The sequence below is a fragment of the Schistocerca gregaria genome, chromosome 3, assembly GCF_023897955.1.
Source record: "Schistocerca gregaria isolate iqSchGreg1 chromosome 3, iqSchGreg1.2, whole genome shotgun sequence".
NCBI classification, from domain to species: domain Eukaryota; kingdom Metazoa; phylum Arthropoda; class Insecta; order Orthoptera; family Acrididae; genus Schistocerca; species Schistocerca gregaria.
In genome coordinates, this window is record NC_064922.1 from 485,790,104 (window position 1) to 485,817,121 (window position 27,018).

Genomic DNA, 27,018 nt, shown 5'->3' on the forward strand with positions numbered 1-27,018 from the left:
TGCTGACCACATGCTCCTCCATATAACATCCAGTGACACCTGTGGGCTGAGGGTGACACCGAGTTCGGTCGGTACAGTTGGACCTTCATGGCCTGTTCGGGCGAAGTTTGGTTTCTTAATGCGGCGGATGGTGTAGACAGAGATACACCACTGGGTCAAAGACTCCTGTGGCTAACGCTCCCGTAGCGGGCGCGACCGTGACATTGACCCTCGTCCACACTGCTCCTTCCCCCTCCACAACCATATCTGACGACTGGCGCCTGAAGCCTGTGGGAGGCTGCCGCAGCTCAATGTGTCCGCGATGGCCGCGCCGACAAGTCGCTGCAGTACTTTGCTCCTGTTGTTGCTGGCTACAGCGGTGGCCGCGGCAGGTGGTGACGTAACAGTCGTCGCTACGACGCGCTACGGCAGGGTGCGCGGACGCCTGCAGGCGACCCGAAGCGGTCGTTCATTGCTAGCGTTCTACAATCTGCCGTACGCCAAGCCGCCCGTCGGACCGCTCCGATTCAAAGTAGGTCACTTTGACTCAGGGCCTTGAGTTACATTCTTGCTACTTGTTTAAGCTGTGGGGCATCATTTGGTACCTCTGTTTGGAACAAAAACAATTCACTTCATGCAAATGGTATCAATGAGCCTATCAACTGAACTACTCGAATGTACTGTAATCCTCCGAACATAAGCCGAACCCGAATATCAGCCAAGACCTTCCACGCAGAGGAAGGGCCACTCTGTGGAAAATTTAAACAAGTCGTTGGAAGTCTCCTGCAGAATTATTAATCTCTATACCCGTCCATATTTGCGAAAACATTGCTGTTGCAGGATTCTGCGCACAAACTGACCTCTCAATTATGTCCCATACATTTTCGACAGATTCGTGTCGACCGATCTGTGTGGCTAAGTTATTCTCCCGAATTGTCCAGAACGTTCTTCAAACCAATCGTGAAAAGTTGTGGTCCGATGACATAGCGCATTGTCGTCCATAAAAATTCCATCGTTGTTTGGGAACATGAAGTCCATCAATGGCTGCAAATAGTCTCCAAGTAATCGAACATAACCATTTTCAGTAAGCGTCCGGCTCATTTGTAGAGGTTGATGGCTATAGCTTTGATTGTGGATTTGAAGTCGCGTGCACGATATCCCACCCGCCCATCACCACACGATTAATAGAGTGCGTTGTGCTCCTTGCTCAACCCCCATCCAAGTCAAATCAAGGTTATTAAAAAGAGGCGAAGGAACACACCGACTAAACTTTGCAGTTATGTTTACAAACACACTACAGATGTCAAATAGGTGTAGCGATGCCATAGCTCGAACCGGTTACATTTCACATTGCGATGAACGGAAGACAATCGACTTTTATGATCCAATCTACGGCGAGGTCCTAGATGTGATCATATTTCTTTGACGAAACGCGGTATTTGACAAAGTTCTTTATTACACTATCAAATTTCTTTGACATAAATATTTGACATATCAACTTTGACAAGAATTATGATAGTGTAATATAACAACTGCGCCAGACACTTGTTGTCTTGTACAGGCATTGCCGACTGCAGCGCCGTATTATATCTGTTTACATACCTCTGTGTTTGAATTCGCATGCCTATACGTCTCTTTGGCGCTTCAGTGTAAATGAAACGTAAACAATCGAAATCCTTTACCTTGTCACCCGATATGTGCTCTTCAGTCCAAAGACTGGTGTGATGCAGCTCTCCATGCTAATCTATCCCGTGCAAGCCTCTTCGTCTCCGAATACAACATTACTCAACCTACACCCGCTTCAACCTGCTTACTGTATTCGCCCCTGGTCTACGTCTACAGGTGTTACCCACCATGCTTTCCTCCATTACCAAAATGACAATTCCTTGGTGAGTCACGATATGGCCTATAAAACGATCCCTTTTTTTTAGTCAACTTGTGCCACAAATTCCTTTCTCGACGTCTTTATTAGTTATTCGATTTACCCATTTAATTTAATTTCCAACATTCTTCAATAGTACCACATTTCAAAAGATTCTATTCTCTTCTTATATGAAATGAAACGTAAACAATCGAAATCCATGTTTCACATCCGTAAATGGCTACAATCCAGACAAAACTCTTTAGAAAACCAATTTATATAAGATGTCAACTAATTTAGGAATTCTTTTCTTGCTACATCCAGTCTGTATCTAATGTCCTCTCTATCTCTGCCATTATTATTTAGATAGATGTTCTGATAGCAAAAGTCTAGTGGCTAGTGTTGCTGCCTCTGGATCAGGAGGTCCCGGGCTCGATTCCCGGCCGGGTTAGGGATTTTCTCTGCCCAGGGCTGGGTGTTTGTGTTGTCTTCATCATTTCATCATCATCAGGGACTGTGTATAAAGAAATTGGACTGTGGAAATATTAGGACTTTGTACGGGCGCTGATGACCGCGCAGTTGAGCGCCCCGCAAACCAAAAAATGTTCAAATGTGTATGAAATCTTATGGGACTTAACTGCTAAGGTCATCAATCCCTAAGCTTACACACTAATTAACCAAAACTATAGTAAGGACAAACAGACACACCCATGCCCGAAGGAGGACTCGAACCTCTGCCGGGGACAGTTGCACAGTCCGTGACTGCAGTGCCTAAGACCGCTTGGCTAATCCCGCGCGGCACACAAACCAAACATCATCATAATCATCTGATAGCAGAATTGTCCTACTACTTTTAGTATCTCATGTCCTAATCTAACTCCTTCGACATCACCACATTTAATTCTACTGTTACCGTTGTTTTGCTTTTGTTGACGTTTATCTAATAACCTCTTTTCAATACCCTATCCATTCGCTTCATCTGTTCATCCTAGTGCTTTTCTATCTCTGACAGTATAACAATGTCGTCGACGTACCTCAGTTTTCATTTCTTCTGTTTGTACTTTAATTACCATTTCTAATTTATCCTTGCCCAAAGTTCAGAGTGAAAAATTCTTCTTCGCTCCCTTCATAAGTGGTGCTTTACTTTCACGTCCTTCGATCCTTATAATTGCAGTCTGTTTTCCGTAAAATTTGTAAACAAATTTTCGGTTTCTGTGTTTTACTCCTGCTCTCTTCAGAATTTAAAAGTGTGTTTTTCGGTCAAAATTGTCAAAAGCTTTCTCTAAATCTGTATATGCTGTAAATGTAGGTTTGCCTGTCTTTAACCTATATTCTAGTCCTAATTTAAGTCTTAGGGTCAATATTTCCCTGGGTATTCTTACATTTCTGCGGGAACTCAAACTAATCTTCCCCGAGGTCAGCTTCTATCAGTTCTCCGTTCTTCCGTAAACGATACGCGTCATTATTTGGCAACCATGGTTTATCAGACTGATAGTTCGGTAAGATTCACATCTATTAGCACATTCCTTGCTCAGAATTGGAATTATACATTCTTCTTGTAGTCTGACATTATTTAGCCTGTCTCATGATGTTCGAGGAGGAGTGGCCAACATTTTAGGATATGACAGGAACGATCACTCGAAACAAAAGGGTCGAGTAAACATGCTCTCTAAAATGCACGTTTCTAAAGCTACGAACAATTCTTCATCTTCGATACTGTGAAATAAATCTTTTCTATTGCAAGCTGTGCCGTCTCCTTTGTTGTACGTGCTTGAGAATTAACAGCGTTCTTTATTTCTTAGGCGAGCGCATCTCCGGTATCCGATAGGGAGAACAGCACAAAAATGGGTCTGGTTTCTATTATTGAAGTATTTAAATGAATTTACCACTGAAAGGTGAAGTTCATTAGAATGCGTGTGTTTGCTGTGAAAAAACGAGTAAATAATTTTACGGGAGAAGCCGAATCGAAATCAAAATTAGTTTTTAAATATTAAGTCTTTCAAATTAAAGTGCACTATCATAACTGTGAACACTTTAGTTTCCCACAAGTTAAATTCCGTAAAACCCAGTATGTGTAATGAAAGTTGTCGACTAGGTAGTAAACTTAGCCAGAGTTATTAACTGTTGCTCGCATAAGTAGTTGACTTTGCTCACACACCAAACTCCGTTTCCTGTGACTATTATCCCAATACTTTGGAAATTAAATTTTCCTTTAAAACAGCTATTTTTTGCTCTTATCACAATACATGAACATAACAAAGAGAGAGTTGAAGCACAGCAGTCGAAGAACAGAACAGCAGAGGGACCAAAGCAAGAAAAAAATCTCCAGTAAACATGGGCACAAAAGTGCATGCACTGCAACATGTGAGCAATATTGTTCATCTTCGGTAGTGCGAAATACATCTCTTCTGTTGTGTAAGTGCTCATAACTCTTAAAGCAAGCATTTTAGAGTCCATGTTTACTAGAATACTTTTTTCTTGCTTTGTTTCATATTACTTCCTCCCAAAATACGGAATGCAAAAGGCACTTCACTAATTTGCACCACTTTTATCTATACCGAAGAGCTACACACCCTTGGGAGAAAAACATATATCACACCTCATTAACAACGATTTCGAACTATGGAACGTCACACGAATAAATGTGCTATACATTTTCGTTGCCGAATATTTGGGAAAATATTCGAGCCAATACGGTATGTCGCAAGCTAGAATCAAAATTAGGATCGTGGGCTCCAGTTGACACAATTGCGGTAGACGAGCGAGAGCCGGTTTGATGCCGTGTTAGCCCGTAGAACTGATATACTGTTGGGTCCCTACTCAACAATATACACTAATGGGAATGCAGGCTTTCTCACTAAATTTCGATGATGAAGTCTTCTCACGTTATCAGTTCTGCGGCAACGTTTCGACAAGTTTCCTGCTGTGACTCTTCAAGCTTTCGCAGCGGATATGTTGCAAATAGTTTTCACGGGTTTGCCGCCGCATCACGTTGTGCAATTTCCACAATATTTCCTTGGAGCCACTGTTCGACATCTTCAGGTGGTTCAAACTTGCTGATGATGGCTAGATACGACTACTCGTCATCTGCAAGGGAAGACTTCATCATCAATATATTCTAATTTTCAACCAGTTATTTTACTTACATATATGTGAAGTTAGGTCCAATAAAATTTTATTTCATGAGTTAAAGTATTAATAAATAAACTGGCAACAAATATTAAGGTATTATTCGGTATTCGGCCCATTCGGCTAGTTTTACCCTATTCGGCAGAATACTGAATGTCTGTGTACTACTCGAACGAATGCGGAATATTTCATTAAGATATTTTGTTTTAGCCAGATAAATGGTAAATTAAAATGTTGACTTATTTAATAATAATAATGAACTTTTCTTGAAATCATTGAAATAGTCATAGGTATGTAACCAATTTCCGTATTATAAAAATTAACAAAATAAATGTCTACGCACTTGAATTCTCGTAAATAAAATTTAGAAGTGAGGTGCAGAAAGAAAAATTGTTCTGCATTTGTTGGCAGCAGTTTACTCTTTCTTCTCGTAGACATTCACAGCTTCAGAGAAAAGACACTCTGAATAAGCACTGTTTCCTGGCGCCAACAAATAATTTGTTGTAAGGTTTACCAAACACGGAAATGCTTATTTTCTAGTTTGCCACCACGTGTATGGATTATCATGACATCTTCTTAATAAAGGGCTATTTCATTTGCCATGGTTTTCTTTTCTTTCGATGTGCCAGTATAAGCTGTGTTTTTTCTGCAACCACCTCTTCGAAGCAAACCGCAAAAGATGAGAGAAAAGTCTGCCTGGGACACTGTTCTATGGCTTCAATTCACTAGATACGAGTAGGGGACGAATTCACGCTATCGTCCCCGCCGTTTCACACTTCATGTTTAAGCTATAGATGAAAATATACAGTCTTACATTTTGTCACTGCAGCTGCCTGTTGAAAATATTCATTTTAAAGCATGGGTCTAAAACGCTAGCCACCAAATAATTTTTACTTGTGAGGGTCTTCAAATTGTACTTGCAAACCTTGCCTCACCTGGCTTCATTTCGGCGTTAGCTCTAATGTGCTCGTTTTATAGCAATATCGCATTAATATAACAACATACAGAATAATTTCAGAAATGCTAGCATATCCGAAACTTGTAATTTTTGTTATTCCCTCAAGTGGTTGTAATAATTTCAAAAGTTGCTCGAAAAGTTAATATTGTACAGCATTCAGATTGCCGATATCACACTCCAAGAGATAAGAGTGAAATGGCTCGTTTTTTTCCATTAGCCTTGCAACGATATAATAGGTGGAATTCCTCAGCGTGCTGACATCTTGCACCGATTCGTGTTGAGATAGATCCATATCTTTTTGAATAGAACGCAGTCTTTGCTGTACAGTGCCAGAATGATTAAAATGAGTCAAGATCCTCCTATTTAATGCAATCATTTGAGTCACATTTGACTGAGTCTTCAGACATTAGTTAACAATTAATTGAAGAGTATGAATGAAACAACGCACGGCGGTCAGTTCTGCATTACTAACAGCTTTTACTACGTTTCGTCCATTATCATGAATAATGACATGAATTTTAGCCAGCTAGATATCCCATGAACTTGCAGTCATAGAAATATAATAAGTCTTTGGAAGTAATTTTGTAATTGTCTCACCCACCTTACGATATATTTCTGAAATTATTTATTCTAAAAAATAGGGGCTGCTAGGCATTTTATACCGCGCCAAAACGCTATTAATCAGTCTTCTAAAACCAGCTATTTCTACTATATTTGCTCTTTCATCGTCAAGTGCTACTTTTGCGGCTGTTAAGAGACGGCATTTTTAAGCCTTGGGAACATTAATGCCACATGGTTTATGTATTTCGGCACACTCATCAAGGCTCAGTTGCTTTTTGAAATCAAACGTTTCCTTACACCTTTATCTCGATGCACAACTTTTTGCACTTTAGGAAGCGTTGGCTGCAAATTATGATATTCATCGCTGTATTTATTTTGCAAATGATTTATCATCCCTCATGTGGTTGCCTCCTTTCCAACGTCACCGTGAGAAACCCAGAAACGATTATTATTAGTTAGACCTTACACAATATCACGATAAACTGTGCATACGTATTGGCGATGTGTTATCAAACTAAACTTATCAACAAACACGCAACAGGGTAACAATTTAATGCGCGCGACGGCGTGACTTAAGAGGAAGATAAGTACGTTTGAACAAACGAACGAGAAACAAACAGTTCGATACTAATTTTCTCGCCACGGGCTGGTCGAATATTTTTGCCTAATAATCGCCTAGAAATCCCGCAGCATATTCGGCATGTGGCCGAAAACACTGTTCGTTGTAAGTCTGCTAATAGTGATTTCATGTGACTTAAATGGCTTGGCGTAAGTTTTTTATTTGGACGCCACTTTAGCAACTTGTGTGCCACTAACCGGCTCCAGTAACCCTACTGGGGAATGCGGCCCTACAGTTTAACGTGGAATTCGAACCACGTGTAGTTCTGGTCGAATCTTTACATCTCGGAGAATTGAAATTTTTGTTAAATGCAGACTGAAATATTCTGTAGGTCGGTCGGGATTCGATCCCGAGACATTTCCATTATCAGACACGCACTTTACCATCAGACCATCAGCCTCGGCATTGAATCACTGATGTGCTATGCATCTTGATTTTTTAATCATTATATGACCAACGTAATTAACATCATGCTAGACATTAATACAACCCAGTTTGCTCTTATCAGCATCATCCACATTATAGTTTCTGAATTGTAGACTATCCATCACAAAATTAATATAAAATTCTTGAACCGTTAACTATTCAGACCGTATATGCACCTGTACTGACCAAGCGACGAGGGTACTCTTAGTCTTGTTTTCACTAAGTGAGAAAAATAAAGTAACCACGTTCTAGATTTCTACCATGTCTCGAATTAACGTGGACCAGAATTTGGCAGTTGCCTGCCATTGTAAGCGCTGACTTTAGCAGACTGTCTCAAAATTCATCAGACAGCTACAGTAATGTGTCCGACCCGCCAGGGTAGCCGAGAGCGCTAGCGCGCTGCTTCCTGGACTCGGGTAGGCGCGTCAGCCTCGGATCGAATCCGCCCGGCGGATTAACGACGACGGCCAGTGTGCAGGCCAGCCTGGATGTGGTTTTTAGGCGGTTTTCCACATCCTACTAGGTGAATACAGGGCTGCCCCCCCCCCCCAATTACACGACTCGCCGACGATTGAAATACATTCACACTATTTCACGATTTACACTAGACGCAGACAGCTGGGGTACACTACTTCCGCCCCAGGGCCTATGGGGTGGCGCCAGGGCCAGGAAGGGCAGCCGGCCACCCCCTAAATTCAACCATGCCAACTTCGTACTTAACCCTGCCAACCCCACTCACTGGGAGATAAAGGCAGTAGCAAAGAAAGTCACAGTAATGTGTCAACCTTTTGAAAGCATATATAACCATCTTTTGCCGGCCGTTGTGGCCGAGCGGTTCTAGGCGCTTCATCCAGAACCTTGCTTCTACTACTGTCGCAGGTTCGAACCCTGCCTCTGGCATGGATGTATGTGATGTTATTAGGTTAGTTAGGTTTAAGTAGTTCTAAGTCCAGGGGACTGATGACCTCAGATGTTAAGTCTCATAGTGCTTAGAGCCATTAGAAACCTTTTGAACCATTTTTTTTTGCAGTGCGGACCGCTGCGAGACCTGCGAGAAGAGAGAGTCTGTGAGATTCTGGAAGGTTCTGACAGGGAAATGTCGAGCCATGCCGAATTCACTGCCGAGGCCAGCTGCTCTAGGTTTCTCGCTTGAGGATGCGTGGCGCGAACAACTTGATCTAGGTGGTTCCATAGATTCTCGACTCGGATTAAATCCCGAGAGTTTGGTGGAGTTAGCTTGACTTATGCTGGTGTTTTCCGAGCAACGGAAGTACACTGAGAGCTGTGTGACACGTTGCATTGTCCTACTTGTCGATGCCATCATGCCGAGGAAAAACAAACGGCGTGTAGAGGTGGACATGGTCCCCAAGGATAGATGCATACTTTTGATGATGGATTATGTCTTGCACACAGGGAATGCCACGAGAACACTTACCAGATCGTAATTGTTGCAGGGTGTTTGCTTTCAGACGTAACATGCCGTACACGCCAACAACCATCTACTCTATGGGGTTTAAAATGTATTGTATCTGATAAGGCCACCTGTCGCCACTCAGTAGACTTCCTGTTGCAGAATAGGCGTGATTCCAGCCTTCGTCGCGATGAATAGCAGTTGAGATGGGTGCATTATCGAGGAGCCAGTTGCGGTGGCCCATAAGCAACAACGTTCGATGAACGACCGTTGAGGAAACACTAGTTTGGTCCACCTGGATGGTCAGATGCTTAGTAGTTGCGCGTCTATTCGCCCGTACACATCTCGGCAGCTGCTGTTCATCCCTGTCTTCTATGGCCCATGGTGCACCAGAGCCGCCACGGCGTCGGTTTTGCATAGCGCCATTTTGCCATGCATGGTATATTTTAACCACGGCAGCACGCGACCAGTATACAAACTCAGCCGTTTCGGAAATTCTTCAACGCTTGTCCCGAAAGCGTACCCTCCTGGACGTTAGATAAATCGCTCCTTTCCCGCATTACGACAACGACTGCACAGTTTAGCGCGTCCCTCCGACACCAAAAACACAACACATTACCGTGCTTAATGCGATATAGAAAACTCGTTGGTGTTGAAAATAGCTTCCAGTCGCCTCGGAATGGATACATTCTTGTACGGTTTTCAAGGGAATTTCATACAAAAGTCCGCAGCTCGTGGTCGTGCGGTAGCGTTCTCGCTTCCCACGCCGGGGTTCCCGGGTTCGATTCCCGGGCGGGCCAGGGATTTCCTCTGCCTCGTGATGACTGGGTGTTGTGTGCCTTCCTTAGGTTAGTTAGGTTTAAGTAGTTCTAAGTTCTAGGGGACTGATGACATACATGTTAAGTCCCATAGTGCTCAGAGCCATTTGAACCATTTCATACAACACATCCTGAAAAATAGTGGCAAGTGCAGGTATCGAAGACGGAGGAGAATAGCGATCACGTGCACTTCTCTAGAAAGTAAAACACAAAGGCTCAATAATATTAAGATCTGGAGTCTATAGTGCTCAGTGGAGAAGCGATTGCTTCGTCCTCGCATTCACAAAATCAGTCCGGGACGGAATGGGGTCCTGTCGTCTTGGAAGACAGGATTCCCATTGCAGAACATAGCACCATGGGATGGACCTTTCCAGCCAAAATGGTCACTTAATCCTTGGCAGTAATGTGATTTGGTAGAGTACCAGTGGGGCCCATGAAATACCTCTATATGGCTGCCCGCATCAGCACCGAATACAAGTCATGTTTCACTCTTGGGACGGTAAATTGACCAGAAGTTGGAAACAGTGTCAAAAAACACACATCCAACCACTGACTTTCTTCCACTTCTCCACAGTCCAGGTTTGACACAAAAATCATGGTTTTCAGTTGTTGATGTTTCTTTCAGGTCGAGTTTCTATGGAATTCCAGCTCGCTCTGCTGTTTTCTTCTTCTGGAGCTCCCTTCATGTGGTTTTGGTGCTGGCTGGGTTCCCGAGTTCGGCACTCACTTCTGCAGTGACATATGCAACCGTCGTTCTCTCTTTTCTCGCCACAATCCCCTTCAAAGATCGACTGTCATGATCATTTAACGAACACTTTATTTCGCTTTCAGGCTTAGCGGACGATGTTTTCCGGTCTTTCTTGTACGCGGTATAAATTTTCTACACGGTGATCTTTGAAACTCTTGGTTACACAAGGGCCCACCATAAGAGCTCAAATAATTTGCCCTCGATCGAATTCACTTAGCTGCGACACGGTGCAACCGCAACTACACGGAACACACCTCTGACCACGACTGACATATACAACGTGTTGAAGACATTGCACGCATATAGTTCGTGGTTAAATACAAAGCACAGCCTGAAGGCGGTTCCCGATTTTTGTCAACCACTGTTCACATGTAGCTGTTGCTGTAGTTCGAGCAAGATCTATAACACAATCTAAGCCATGGTTATCATGCTTCCTCAAGCAGTTTTTATTAATCTAGCATTTTAAGTTTTCCATACCAAGTGAAATATAAACAAAATTTATTTAACGGTTTAATTTTTATGTATTTATAGAAGTCATAAGAGAAGATTTGATAAAACGATAGTGCTATTTTTTGTATTAAAATTACACTAACCTGCAATACACGTACTATATTGGTCTGATAATAAGAACTCCCTGCTGTAGTCAGCGACAGTCGGCTTTTTTCACCTCAACTGTGAAACTCATGACCAGTAAAATCCGAAAGTAATAATGATATTAATGTCACCGATCAAGCGAAATACGAAGTAACGAGCACACGATGTACCAGGGGCAGTCAAGGTCTAATTGTCACCTTGGAAAAATGAAGGTCCTGCTATGAAACGAGATGTTAGTCCTTCTCCACTATTGTGAACAAACGAAACTACATTAGACCGGTCGTAACTGTGGGTTCTTTGGCTGCTCTGGGAGAAGGTTCATCAAAGTGGAACAAATTAAACGTTAATTGAGTTTATTACATGAATGAATAAAAGATTTTCTTGACTTTGGCACAGTTCTTTACCACAGGATTGCATGATAATTTACAAATCTCATTGACTATGAAAGCATCACTTGATGCACAAATTAACAAACTGTTATCTTGAAGTACAAACTGCAGCATTTACGGTCGTTACGTCTCGTCAGAAACTTTAACCATCACTGTCCTACACGATGATGTTGACTGCGGTAGCTGAGGTCTCGAACTGGGGCAGAGCTCTTGCTTTCTTGACATTATATTGGCCTAAGCATGAGAGCGTTGCTATACAGAAGAGGAGGCGTGTCTTCTGGAATGTCTCCCATTGGTTGTTGCGAATTGCAGCGAGCCATCACTAATGTTTGTAGTAAAGATACTGACTTTGGTTGGCACCGCGATGTACGGACGATACCACTCTACATAGTCATATTTCAGTGCGACACATTTCTATTTCCAACGATACCTACATCTACATTATTACTCTGCAATTCACATGCTAAGTTCTTGGTAGAGCATTCATCCATCCACCTTCTGATATTTTCCCTACCGTTCCACGTTAGAACAGAGTGTGGGAAAAACGAACATTTAAACCTTTTTCTGTGAACTTTAATTTATTTTACGACGATTATCATATGTATATAGGTAGGCGTCAAAGAATATTTTTGCATTTGGGAAACCATCGTTTCAGAAGTTAGCTTTCTTCCATTTGACCTCCCAAAACAGCTCGTCTTCACTGTGGAAATGCCTGCCACATAATAATGAATATGGAGGAAGGACACGTGTGAGAGGGGGGTGAGGAGCGTTGATGAAAAATTTGACAGCCCATATAAGAAACATGTGTGACTGTCCTGTGCAAAGTGAGCTGCGGCATTGTCAGTAGGAACAAGCACCCATATGGACACCTTCCCGCGACGCTTCGTCTTGACAGTCTGCCGTGGTTTGGGTGATATGCTCCTGTAACAGTTTTCCCCTTACGAGCATACTCTCTTAAAAGCATACCTTGGCAGCCATATAAGAAACGCCCAGCATGCCCCTCTCCAATAATGGCTGGATCTTAGCGGTGGTGAATCCACATATGTCTACTGCTTGCTTTGCTCCTTTCTCTCGAGGTTATAATGATGCACCCATCATGATGATTCGGCGGCTAAGGAAGTTATGTGGATTCTTGTAACATAGCTGAAAATTTTCGTTGCTGCCTCAGCCCAGCGGGATTTTTGAATAGATGTGACTGGAACCTAGCGGGTGGCAAACTTTGTCATCTTCACAATGTCGTCGTAGACAAGGAGGTTCAACATCGAATTTCGATCGAACTCTACGTCTACACACGTATTCCGTAAGCCACGGTTCGGTGCGTGGCGGAGGCTACCCTGTACCACTACTAATCACCATCTTACCTGTTCAGTGGCAAACAGAGTGAGGGGGAAACTATTGTCTGTGTGCCTTCGTATGTGCCCTAATTTCTTGTATCTTATCTTCATGGTCCTTACGTGAAATGTATGTTGGCGGCACTAGAATCGTTCTGCAGCCAAGTTTAAATGCCGGTTCTCTACATTTTCTCAGTAGTGGTCCTCGAAAAGAACTTTGCCTTCCTTTCATGGATTTCCGTTTAAGTTCCCGAAGCATCCCTAGTAGCTCGCCTCTGAACTGCTTCGATGTCTTTCTTTAATTACACTTGCTGTGAATCCCAAACATTCGAGAAGTACTCAAGAATAGGTCGCACTAGCGTAGTATCTGCGGTCTCCTATACAGATGAAACATACATACATTCCTCGACCACAATCCTCACATGCTCATTCCATTTCATATCGCTCTGCACCGTTAAGCCCAGACGTTTAAACGACATGACTGTGTCAGGCACTCACTTCTAATGCTGCTTCCGAAGATTAAGGGGTTGTTTTCCACATTCATTTGCATTAACTTACATTTTTCTACATTAAAGAACCAGCTTCCATCAATCACACTAGCAATATAATTCGTCTAAGTCATCTTGTATCCTTCTCCTCCTACAGTCACTCAAATTCGATACCTTTCCGACGTCACAGCATCATCAGCAAAAAGTTACAGATTGCTGCCCACCCTGTCCGCCAAATCTCGTATGTATATAGTAAATAATAGCGCTCTTATCACACGTCCCTGACGATCTTCTGACGATACTCTTGTCTCTGATGAACACTCACCGTCGATAACAACATACTAGGTTCTCTTACATAAGAAGCCTTCGAGCCACTCACTTATGCGGGAACCTGTTTCATATGTTCGTGCCTTCGTTAAGTCTGCATTGGGAACTGTGACAAATGTCTTCCGGAAATGTAGAAATATTAAATCTGCCTGTTGTTCTTTATCCATAGTTCGCAGTATATCATGTGAGAAGAGAGTAAGCTGAGTTTCGCACGAGCAAATTCAAAGATGCTATGCTAGGATCGTAAGAGGATGTCATAGCGCGAATGAAACTGCAACAGAAATTCTCGAGGAAGTTAATTGATTATTAGCGGAACAGAAATGATATAATACTTGCGAAACCTAGTTGTGTAAATCCAGGGACCCTGAAGACACTGTGGCCTTTCTGCTGTCACCACAGCATATTTTGCGAAGAGATCGGTAGAATAAGAAGAGATACATGCAGAGGCATATAGGCAGCATGGAATAGGATACAAGTTCGCTAATATTTGGTAAAATACCCTTGGCTATGCACTGTACTATGGCTTACGGAGTATATATTCAGATGTAATACAAGAAAATTATTAAGAAAGTTGGTATGTTCTCAGAACTATAACAAAATTGAAATGTAAATTTAAATTATGAATTAAACACATTCCTGTCTACAGGAGTTTCTCAGTCCATCAGCTTATAACGTGTAAAAAAAAAAAAAATTAGAAGCAGTCTTCTAATACATCGTAAGCGATTTAAAATGAAGTTCTGTTCTCGATAAACTGTTCAAAAGGTAGATTTTAATAATTGTCAGGTACTTCATATAATCCAATTGATCGAAGCGCACGTAATTATTTTAAATGCCGTCAAAGAAAGCGATTTCGCAAGTCAGGTTGACTTTTGAGTTATATATGATGCGGCCCGCCACGAATTCCTTTCCTGTGCCAACCTCTTCATCTCAGAGTAGCACTTGCAACCTACGTCCTCAATTATTTGCCTGACGTATTCCAATCTCTGTCTTCCTCTATAGTTTTTGCCCTCTACAGCTCCCTCTAGTACCGTGGAAGTCATTCCCTCATGTCTTAGCAGATGTCCTATCATCCTGTCCCTTCTCCTTATCAGTGTTTCCCACATATTCCTTTCCTCTCCGATTCTGCGTAGAACCTCCTCATTCCTTATCTTATCAGTCCACCTAATTTTCAACATTCGTCTATAGCACCACATCTCAAATGCTTCTATTCTCTTCTGTTCCGGTTTTCCCACAGTCCATGTTTCACTCCCATACAATGCTGTACTCCAGACGTACATCCTCAGAAATTACTTCCTCAAATTAAGGCCGGTATTTGATATTAGTAGACTTCCCTTGGCCAGAAATGCCTTTTTGCCATAGCGAGTCTGCTTTTGATGTCTTCCTTGCTCCGTCCGTCATTGGTTATTTTACTGCCTAGGTAGCAGAATTCCTTAACTTCATTGACTTCGTGACCATCAATCCTGATGTTAAGTTTCTCGCTGTTCTCATTTCTGCTACTTCTCATTACCTTCGTCTTTCTCCGATTTACTCTCAAACCATACTGTGTACTCATTAGACTGTTCATTCCGTTCAGCATATCATTTAATTCTTCTTCACTTTCACTCAGGATAGCAATGTCATCAGCGAATCGTATCATTGATATCCTTTCACCTTGTATTTTAATTCCACTCCTGAACCTTTCTTATATTTCCATCATTGCTTCCTCGATGTACAGATTGAAGAGTAGGGGCGAAAGGCTACAGCCTTGTCTTACACCCTTCTTAATACGAGCACTTCGTTCATGATCGTCCACTCTTATTATTCCCTCTTGGTTGTTGTACATATTGTATATGTGCCGTCTCTCCCTATAGCTTACCCCTACTTTTTTCAGAATCTCGAACAGCTTGCACCAATTTATATTGTCGAACGCTTTTTCCAGGTCGACAAACCCTATGAACGTGTCTTGATTTTTCTTGAGCCTTGCTTCCATTATTAGCCGTAACGTCAGAATTGCCTCTCTCGTCCCTTTACTTTTCCTAAAGCCAAACTGGTCGTCACCTAGCGCATTCTCAATTTTCTTTTCCATTCTTTTGTATATTATTCTTGTAAGCAGCTTCAATGCATGAGCTGTTAAGCTGATTGTGCGATAATTTTCGCACTTGTCAGTTCTTGCCGTCTTCGGAATTGTGTGGATGATGCTTTTCTAAAAGTCGGATGGTACGTCGCCAGACTCATATATTCTACACATCAATGTGAATAGTTGTTTTGTTGCCACTTCCCCCAATGATTTTAGAAATTCTGATGGAATGTTATCTATCCCTTCTGTCTTATTTGACCGTAAGTCCTCCAAAGCTCTTTTAAATTCCGATTCTAATACTGGATCCCCTATCTCTTCTAAATCGACTCCTGTTTCTTCTTCTATCACATCATTCAAATCTTCACCCTCATAGAGGCTTTCAATGTACTCTTTCCACCTATCTGCTATCTCCTCTGCAGTTAACAGTGGAATCCCCGTTGCACTCTTAATGTTACAACCGTTGCTTTTAATGTCACCAAAGGTTGTTTTGACTTTCCTGTATGCTGAGTCTGTCCTTCCGACAATCATATCTTTTTCGATGTCTTCACATTTTTCCTGCAGTCATTTCGTCTTAGTTTCCCTGCATTTCCTATTTATTTCATTCCTCAGCGACTTGTACTTCTGTATTCCTGATTTTCCCGGAACAAGTTTGTACTTCCTCCTTTCATCAATCAACTGAAGTATTTCTTCTGTTACCCATGGTTTCTTCGCAGCTACCTTCTTTGTACCTATGTTTTCTTTCCCAACTTCTGTGATGACCATTTTTAGAGATGTCCATTCCTCTTCAACTGTAATGCCTACTGCGCTATTCCTTATTGCTGTATCTATAGCGTTAGAGAACTTCAAACGTATCTCGTCATTCATAAGTACTTCCGTATCGCACTTCTTTGCGTATTGATTCTTCCTGACTAATGTCTTGAACTTCAGCCTACTCTTCATCACTACTATATTGTGATCTGAGTCTATATCTGCTTCTGGGTACGCCTTACAATCCAGTATCTGATTTCGGAATCTCTGTCTGACCATGATGTAATCTAATTGCAATCTTCCCGCATCTCCCGGCCTTTTCCAAGTATACCTCCTCCTCTTGTGATTCTTGAACAAGGTATTCGCTATTACTAGCTGAAACTTGTTACAGAACTCGAGTAGTCTTTCTCATTTTCATTCCTTGTCCCAAGCCCATATTCTCCTGTAACCTTTTCTTCTACTCCTTCCCTTACAACTGCATTCCAGTCGCCCACGACTATTAAATTTTCGTCCCCCTTTACATACTGCATTACCCTTTCAATATCCTCATACACTTCCTCTACCTGTTCATCTTCAGCTGACGACGTCGGCATGTATACCTGAAATATCGTTGTCGGTGTTGGTCTGTTGTCGATTCAGATTAGAAGAACTTGGTCACTGAACTGTTCACAGCAACACACCCTCTGCCCTACCTTCCTATTCATAACGAATCCTACACCTGTTATACCATTTTCTGCTGCTGTTGATATTACCCGATACTCATCTGACCAGAAATCCCTGTCTTCCTTCCACTTCACTTCACTGACCCCTACTATATCTAGATTGAGCCTTTGCATTTCCCTTTTCAGATTTTCTAGTTTTCCTACCACGTTCAAGCTTCTGACATTCCACGCCCCGACTCCTAGAATGTTATCCTTTGGTCGATTATTCAATCTTTTTCTCATGCTAACCTCCCCCTTGGCTGTTCCCTCCCAGAGATCCGAATAGGGGACTATTCCAGAATCTTTTGCCAATGGAGAAATCATCATGACACTGCAGGCCACATGTCCTGTGGATACACGTTACGTGTCTTTAAGGCAGTGGTTTCCATTGCCTTCTGCATCCTCATGTCGTTGATCATTGCTGATTCTTCCGCCTTTAGGTGCAATTTCCCACCCCTAGGACAAGAGAGTGCCCTGAACCTCTAATCTGCTTCTCCGCCCTCTTTGACAAGGCCGTTAGCAGAATGAGGCTGACTTCTTATGCCGGAAGTCTTCGGTCGCCAATGTTGACTATTTATCAAAATTTAGGCAGTGGCAGGGATCGAACCCGGGACCGAAGGCGTTTTGAATATGAATCAAAGACGCTACCCCTAGACCACGGGTACCAATATTATTTCGTGAAAAGAAAAAACATAACAAAAATTATTTTACCGACGTCTTCTGCGTGCAAGGTAAGAATTTTTCTATGTACCACCATACTTCTTCGACAAGAAACAACAATTAAAATTTCACAATTTTTGGTTTTTTAAAATATTTTCTTCTGTTACTTCAAACACGTACTTCCACCATTTAATTTCCAAAACTCCGTCTAGCAGTTGTTTCTCAAAAATAACTGTATAAACCAGGGTTAGTGAACATTATTACCTACCGCTCACTTTTGTATGTCTGTTGGATGTGAAATTTTCTAATCGCTCACCATTTCCAGAGAATTGGTTATTTGTGAAGTAACGAAGTAACTTTACTTTGTAAGATTTATAAACCGGAGTTACTGCAAGTCAAAACATATTATAGTAACTATATACCAAATATTTTAAGTCATAATTGTATTAAAACTTTGAAAATTATTTAAAACCGCTATCGTCTACCGCTCACCATGAAAGCTGTAGCACCAAGCAGTGGGGACCACGTTAACTTCCACGTCATCAGCTGCAGCTCCTTCAAGTTCTTAAGAACGGTCAGTCGTCAGATGTGCTAATGACACGGAAGAATTATGGAAAAGGCCTTAAGAAATAAGTATAGTGATCTTTTATAAAACCAATCAATCCTCTACAAAGCAAAATATAGTGTTGATTGTTAGCATTTACTGTCTCTTCGACACAGAGTTAGCTCACTTGGTCAAGAATGTCCGAGGACTTCTTGAAGGACCTATTGTAGCACATGGTACAATACCCATATTCTGGAGATCACGGCAAAACTAAATTACGATGGGCAGACGGGGATCTGAGTCCTGTACCTCACGAATACGCGTCCAGTATCTTAGGCTCTTCCCGTCCTCCCACTTTCTCTGAAGAAATTAATGTTGACATAACTACTTAGGCTACCGTAACCGGTGTCATGACGTTTAAAATTCTTTCGGGTGCTGTACCGCGTCATTGTATGAAATACTTTAATTAAAAACTTAAAACCAGCGTTTCGATCGTATTACAACGGCCTTCCTCAGGGCAAGACCGGGTTTGGTGGAGGAAACATGGCTCTATTTATTGCAGACGCATGATGTAAACACGTCATATTGTTTGAAACTTTATAAGCCGTAGAATATAATAGGCTAGTCATGAAAGGGGGAGAACACGAAAGAAGTAATTTGTGTGTTAGCCGGTTTGTCAGTGATTGGCGGCAGTCTGCAAATCAGCGCTTGGCTTCTGGTTGTTGATCGTATAATGCTCGTCCATTACGTCCTTAGTTTCATAGTAGTCTACTCGTAGATAGCGGGGTTGGCGCTGATGCAACGTTTCTTGACTTCCGGAAAAGCTCTGGTTCAAGTTCATATTATCTTTTAGTAAACAAAAGCCGTCATTATGGAAAATCACGCAAGATGCTTGACCAAATCAAAATATCGTACCAGACAGAACCGAATACGTCGTTCTCCATGATCAGCCGAATTCGGTAACACTGTCACTCATGAGGATGTGTATAAATTACTTTCCAACATTTGTAGCCCTCTGAGATGCTGTTACTCACAAAATCGTAGTAGCTATGGGAAGTAATAGCAAATTAAAGAAAGATATATGGATAAGTGATGCTTGGTGTAAGTATTATAAACTGAATCTCGCCGTATGCAAAAGTATTGCACAATAGATATCAGGAAAAAAGTGGCTTAAGGCAAATTACGGGAAATTTCCTTTAAAAGGACACGACCTATTTCTCTCTATCATTCTCCGGTCTGCAGTTGATCACCGTATCTAATGACGTTGTCGTTGACGAGTTGCCAAATCTTAACATTCCTTCTTCTTTTGTGTGAGTTTGTGTAGTGACTGCTCTGTTTCTTTCACTACTTCCCACGCTACATGTAAGAGGAGGCTAAATTCCAGGTAGCCTTCATAGTATGCGTAAACATCTGAAACATGCACTACTTACTGCGAGACCGAATAGCGACTGGTGGTATTGAGAGGAAGTGCCGCGGTAGCAAAAGCATGCCTTGAAACAACAAAAGTCATGGGATACCTCCTAATATCGTGTTGGACCTTCTTTCACCCGGCGTAGTGCAGAAACTCGACTTAGCATGGACTCTACAAGCCATTGGCTGTACTCTGTAGAAATACAGAGACATGCTACCTCTATAGCCGTCCATTGTTGCGAAAATGTCGCCGGTGCATGATTTTGTGCACTACCTGATCATGTTCCATAAATGCTCGAAACATTCATTTCGGGCGATGTGGATGACCAATCTTGTACTGTGGCCCGGTGACAAGGTGCATTGTCACCGGTAAAAATTCCATCGTCGTTTGCGAACATGGAAGTCGATGAATGGCTGGAAATGGCCTCCAGGTAGACAAACATAACCATTTCCAGTCAATGATCGGTTCAGTAGGACCAGAGGACCCAGTCCATTCCATGCAAACATAGTCCTCCACACCATTATCGAGCCATCGCCAGCTTGCTTGGTGACGTTGACAACTTGGATGTCTGCGCCACACTTGAACTCTACCAACTGCGGCAGTCATCTGACGAGCTCCCAGTTTTCCAGTTGTCTAGAAAAAAAAAATGTCCGTTTCCGAGACCGAAGACGCTACTTCTCAATCAAGTAGCTCCTCAGTTTGCCCCACAAGGGCCAAGTCCACTCCACTTGCCAACAGCGCTCGGTAGACCGGATGGTCATCCATCCAAGTGCCAGCCCGACAGCGCTTAACTTCAGTGATCTGACGGGAACCGGTGTTACCACTGCGGCGAGCCGCTGGATCCAGTCGTCTACGGTCTAACCGATAAGATCACGAGCCTAGGAGCGGCCTGCTGCAGGCAATGTCGTGCTGTTAGGAAAGGCATTTGCGTCAATCGTCTGCTGCCATAGCCCATTAATGCCAAATTTTACCACACTGTCCGAACGGATACACTTGCCGAACGTCCCACATTGATTTCTGAGGTTATTTCACACAGTGTCTCTCCTCTGTGAGCACTGACAACTCTATGTACAGTTCAGTGAAGGTCGTCTTCAACTGCGTTTTCCCTGGTGAGAGGTAATGTCCGAAATGTGGTATTCTCGGCACGCTCTTGACACAATGGATATCGGAATACTGAATTCCCTAAGGATTTACGAAGTGTAATGTCCCATGCGCCTAGCTCCATCTACCATTCTGCGTTCAAAGTCTTTTAATTACCAACGTGCGCCCACAATCACATCGGAAATCTTTCCACATGATCACCTGTGTACAAACGACAGCTCCGCCAACACGCTGCTCTTTTATACCTTGTGTACGCCACACTACCGCCATCTGTATATGTGCATACCACTATCCCGTGCATTTTGTCACCTGAGTGTACAAGGGGAGCAGAGCTGTTTGGGGAATCATTCCAGCGACGATCAAACCGAAAATGAGGAAAGCTACTGACGTAGTGGATTTTGACAAAGGAAAGACTGTTATGACCAGGTCCATGGAATCGAGCTCTCTGAAACGGCTGTTCTGTCGGCTGTTTGTGGGTCCTCGATCTTGAACTCTATGGAAAGTGGTTGAAGAACGGTGAAACCATCAGAGGGCGACAATATGTCAGGCGTCTATGCCTCTTCACAGAACTTGAAAGTCGGATGCTTGCCCTCTCTGTAATGCAGGTTATGTAGCGATTGGTCCCATATCCGAAGACACAGTACAATGCTGGTGCACAAACTAGTATTTCGAAACACGCTTTTCAGCGGACATCGCTGAACATGGAGTTGGGCAGCAGACGGAACGGAATAATTATGTTAACAGATTTTGTAACATAGAAGAACCCAAGATAAAGCCTTTTAAATGTATAAAAATACACCGTGTAGTGTTTCCTAACGCACCGTACTTGAAAATCACTTAAAACTCTATGTCATGTTTTTTTTACATTTTTGCGAAGAAATCTATGTGTATATCCCCCACTGCCCCATCCACGAGGCAGAATGGCATAACTCAATTTTTTGCGAAATTTTTGCATTAACGTGGAAATTATTAGGAATATCATCTTAAAACTAAAGACATAAAGTTGTTTAATTAACGATTTTGACTAAACAATATGGAATTCCAAAAGAATCGTTAAAAATAAGAAAATATTTTAATGTCATTTTGAAGAATGGACAGTTTTTTATAATGCTTAATATCAAATCACTATTACTGGTACTCTTACTGTTATTATATTGAATCCTATAGCTCATGCTCCAAGTGTATTTTCTAGCTTGAAAATAGACAATGTACGATGCCTAGTAATAAGTAACAATAGCCCAGTCCTGCCTGGCTATGTGAGTTTCTTTGTCAAATCTGTGTGCTAAAGAATTTCTTTCTTCTGGTTGAGAAGCTAATGACCTGTTAATGATATGTTTCATCGTTGGACTAAATGTCTGCTTTCCATTCCCCCCCCCCCCCCCCCCCCCCCCCTCGCCCAGGAATGCTACCACCTCGTCTGTTTGTTTTGCAGTGAACACATTTTTAAACATTCTACAGGGTGTTTCAAGAAGGACGTTACAACTTTGAAAATTCATATAAATTAATTCATAGTATCTACAGAGGCGGTTGTAGTGTCAATTTGTAGAGAAATACATCAAGTTTTGTCTCGGGTAGTTCGCTAGTGCCGAATCGCACGGTATGGAGCGCTAGCGGAAGTTGCGTTAAAGATGGCTCCCTTCATTGGGCCCGCGCGTGTTAGCTGTGCCTTTTGGTTTGAAGAATCGGCGACAATAGTTCAGCGAAATTCCCGTACCAAGTACGCCAAAGATCCTCCTAGTACGCTTACAGTTTATGAGTGATATAAACGTTTTGTAGAAACAGGGTGCTCGGTAAGACATGGGAAATCATAATGTCGTCCAAGCACATCTGACGACGTCGCTGAGCGAGTAAGACAACGTTTTGTCAACAGCCCTACGAAACAGATTTAGCGTGCATCTTGCGAACTGCAGATCCCACATACGACTGTTTGGCGTTTGTTCAGAGACCGGTTACATTTGAAACTGTACAGATTGACGATCGTACAAGCAATTAAAGACAATGATAATATTGCTCGCAAGAACTTCTGTGCGGATATGTTAAATGGATTACATCAGGATGAACATTTCTTAGACAAAATCATCTTTTCTGACTAGTTGACTTTTCACGTAAGGGGCGAGGTTAACCCACATAATTATAGGATTTGGGACAGTGAAAATCCAAATCAAACATTGCAGCATATTCGTGATAGCCCTAAACTGAAAGCTTTTTGTACATTGATCAAGAACAGAGTATACTGCCCATTTTTTCCATGAAAGAACGATTAACGGGACAGTGTACCTCGAGATGTTACAGCAATTTTTGATACCGCTGAACGATGAGGATAAGCAAAAACGGAATGTTTACTTCACGCTAGGTGGTGCACCTGCCCTATACCTGGCTGACGGTTTCCAGGTCAATGAATTGGCGTGATGCGCCAATTGCATGGCCCCCACGTTCCCCAGACCTGATACCACTCGATTTTTTTAAAGTGGATATTCATCAAGGGTTTCGTGTTTGTCTCCTGTACCGGCTTCTCTACATTAACTTGTTGTTTTTTTTTGTGGTCTTCAGTCCTGAGATTGGTTTGATGCAGCTCTCCATGCCACTCTATCATGTGCAAGCTACTTCATCTCGCAGTACCTACTGCAACCTACATCTTTCTGAATCTGCTTAGTGTATTCATCTCATGGTCTCCCTCTACGATTTTTACCCTCCACGCTGCCCTCCAATACTAAATTGGTGATCCCTTGATGCCTCAGAACATGTCTTACCAACCGAGCCCTTCTTCTAGTCAAGTTGTGCCACGAACTTCTCTTCTCCCCAATCCTATTCAATACTTCCTCATTAGTTATGTGGTCTACCCATCTAATCTTCAGCATTCTTCTGTAGCACCACATTTCGAAAGCATCTATTCTCTTCTTGTCCAAACTATTTATCGTCCATGTTTCACTTCCACACATGGCTACACTCCATACAAACACTTTCAGAAAAGACTTCCTGACACTTAAATCTATACTCGATGTTAACAAATTTCTCTTCTTCAGAAACGCTTTCCTTGCCATTGCCAGTCTACATTTTATATTCTCTCTGTTTCTACCATCAGCAGTTATTTTGCTCCACAAATAGCAAAACTCCTTTACTACTTTAAGTGTCTCATTTGCTAATCTAATTCCCTCAGCATCACCCGACTTAATTCGACTACATTCCATTATCCCCGTTTTGCTTTTGTTGATGTTCATCTTATATACTCCCCTCAAGAAACTGTCCATTCCATTCAACTGCTCTTCTCTCTCTGACAGAATTACAATGTCATCGGCGATGCCGACCGCGGTGGTCTCGCGGTTAAGGCGCTCAGTCCGGAACCGCGCGACTGCTACTGTCGCAGGTTCGAATCCTGCCTCGGGCATGGATGTGTGTGATGTCCTTAGGTTAGTTAGGTTTAAGTAGTTCTAAGTTCTAGGGGACTGATGACCACAGCAGTTAAGTCCCATAGTGCTCAGAACTATTTAAACCATTCTTGTCATCGTCGAACCTCATGGTTTTTATTTCTTCTCCTTGGATTTTAATACCTACTCCGAATTTTTCTTTTGTTTCCTTTACTGCCTGCTCAATATACAGATTGAATAACATCGGGGAGAGGCTACAACCCTGTCTTACTCCCTTCCCAACCTCTGCTTATTTTCCATGTCCCTCGACTCTTATAACTGCCATCTGGTTTCTGTACAAATTGTAAATAGCCTTTCGCTCCCTGTATTTTACCCCTGCCACCTTAAGAATTTGAAAGAGAGTATTCCAATGAACATTGTCAAAAGCTTTCTCTAAGTTTACAAATGCTAGAAACGTAGATTTGCCTTTTCTTAATCTTTCTTCTAAGATAAGTCGTAAGGTCAGTATTGCCTCACGTGTTCCTACATTTCTACGGAATCCAAACTGATCTTCCCCGAGGTCGGCTTCTACTAGTTTTTCCATTCGTCTGTAAATAATTCGGGTTAGTATTTTGCAGCTATGGCTTATTAAACTGATAGTTCGGTAATTTTCACATCTGTCAACACCTGCTTTCTTTGGGATTGGAATTATTATATTCTTCCTGAAGCCTGAGGTTATTTAACCTGTTTCATACATCTTGCTCACCAGATGGTAGAGTTTTGTCAGGACTGGCTCTCCCAAGGCCGTCAGTAGTTCCAATGGAATGTTGTCTACTCCGGGGTACTTGTTTCGACTCAGGTCTTTCAGTGCTCTGTCAAACTCTTCACGCAGTATCGTATCTCCTATTTCATCTTCATCTATATCCTCTTCCATTTCCAAATTTTGTCCTCAAGTACATCGCCCTTGTATACACCCTCTATATACTCATTCCACCTTTCTGCTTTCCCTCCCTTTCTTAGAACTGGGTTTCCATCTGAGCTCTTGATGTTCATACAAGTGGTTCTCTTATCTCCAAAGGTCTCTTTAATTTTCCTGTAGGCAGTATCTATCTTACCCCTAGTGAGATAAGCCTCTACATCCTTACATTTGTCCTTCAGACATTTTGCCCTTTCTGTCGATCTCATTTTTGAGACCTCTGTATTCGTTTTTGCCTGCTTCATTTATTGCATTTTTATATTTTCTCCTTTCATCAATTAAATTCAATATTTCTTCTGTCACCCAAGGATTTCTACTAGCACTCGTCTTTTTACCTACTTGATCCCTTGCTGCCTTCACTACTTCATCCCTCAAAGCTACCCATTCTTCTTCTACTGTATTTCTTTCCCCCATTTCTGTCAATTGTTCCCTTATGCTCTCCCTGAAACTCTGTACAACCCTGGTTCTTTCAGTTTATCCAGGTCCCATCTCCTTAAATTCTCACCTTTTTGCAGTTTCTTCAGTTTAATCTACAGGTCATAACCAATAGATTGTGGTCAGAGTCCACATCTGCCTCTTGAAATGTCTTACAATTTAAAACCTTGTTCCTAAATCTCTGTCTTACCATTATATAATCTATCTGATACCTTTTAGTATCTCCAGGGTTCTTCCATATATACAGCATTCTTTTATGATTCTTGAAGCAAGTGTTAGCTATGATTAAGTTGTGCTCTGTGCAAAATTCTACCAGGCGGCTTCCTCTTTCATTTCTTTGCCCCAGTCCATATTCACCTACTACGTTTCCTTCTCTCCCTTTCCCTACACTCGAATTCCAGTCACCCATGACTATTAAATTTTCATCTCCCTTCACTATCTGAATAATTTCTTTTATTTCATCATACATTTCTTCAATTTCTTCGTCATCTGCTGAGCTAGTTGGCATATAAACTTGTACTACTGTAGTAGGTGTGGGCTTCGTATCTATCTTGGCCACAATAATACGTTCACACTGCTGTTTGTAGTAGCTTACCCGCATTGCTATTTTCCTATTCATTATTAAACCTACTCCTGCATTACCCCTATTTGTTTTTGTGTTTATAACCCTGTAGTCACCTGACCAGAAGTCTTGCTCCTCCTGCCACCGAACGTCACTAATTCCCACTATATCTAACTTTAACCTATCCATTTCCATTTTAAATTTTCTAACGTACCTGCCCGATTAAGGGATCTGACATTCCACGCTCCGATCCGTAGAACGCCAGTTTTCTTTCTCCTGATAACGACATCCTCTTGAGTAGTCCCCGCCGGGAGATCCGAATGGGGGACTATTTTACCTCCGGAATATTTTACCCAAGAGGACGCCATCATCATTTAATCATACAGTAAAGCTGCATGCCCTCGGGAAGAATTATGGCCGTAGTTTCCTTTTGCTTTTAGCCGTTTGCAGTACCAGCACAGCAAGGCCATTTTGGTTATTGTTACAAGGCCAGATCAGTCAATCATCCAGACTGTTGCCCTTGCAACTACTGAAAAGGCTGCTACCCTCTTCAGGAGCCACACGTTTGTTTGGTCTCTCAACAGATACCCCCCCGTTGTGGCTGTACCTACGGTACGGCTATCTGTATCGCTGAGGCACGCAAGCCTCCTCACCAACAGCAAGGTCCCATGGTTCATGGGGGGGGGGGGGGGGTTACGTTAACTTAGAGCAAGAATTTACGCTGCCACTGAGCAAGTTACACCTGAAATTTACAGAAAGCTTGGGAAGAAATTGACTTCCGAAGGAATGTTTGCAAGAACACCAGTGAAAGACACATACAGCACCTTTTGTTTAAGGTAGAA

General features: G+C 42.2%; 1 protein-coding gene across 1 annotated transcript in view; it reads left to right on the forward strand.

Moving 5' to 3' along the window:
• The first annotated feature begins 242 nt into the window (after positions 1-242).
• The window catches only part of LOC126355150 (juvenile hormone esterase), a 144,437-nt gene continuing 117,661 nt past the window's right edge, over positions 243-27,018 (forward strand). Inside the window, exon 1 of the mRNA XM_050005345.1 lies at positions 243-511. Coding sequence (XP_049861302.1) covers positions 302-511 — 210 coding nt within the window. The 5' untranslated portion in view covers positions 243-301. The remainder of the gene's footprint in view (positions 512-27,018) is intronic.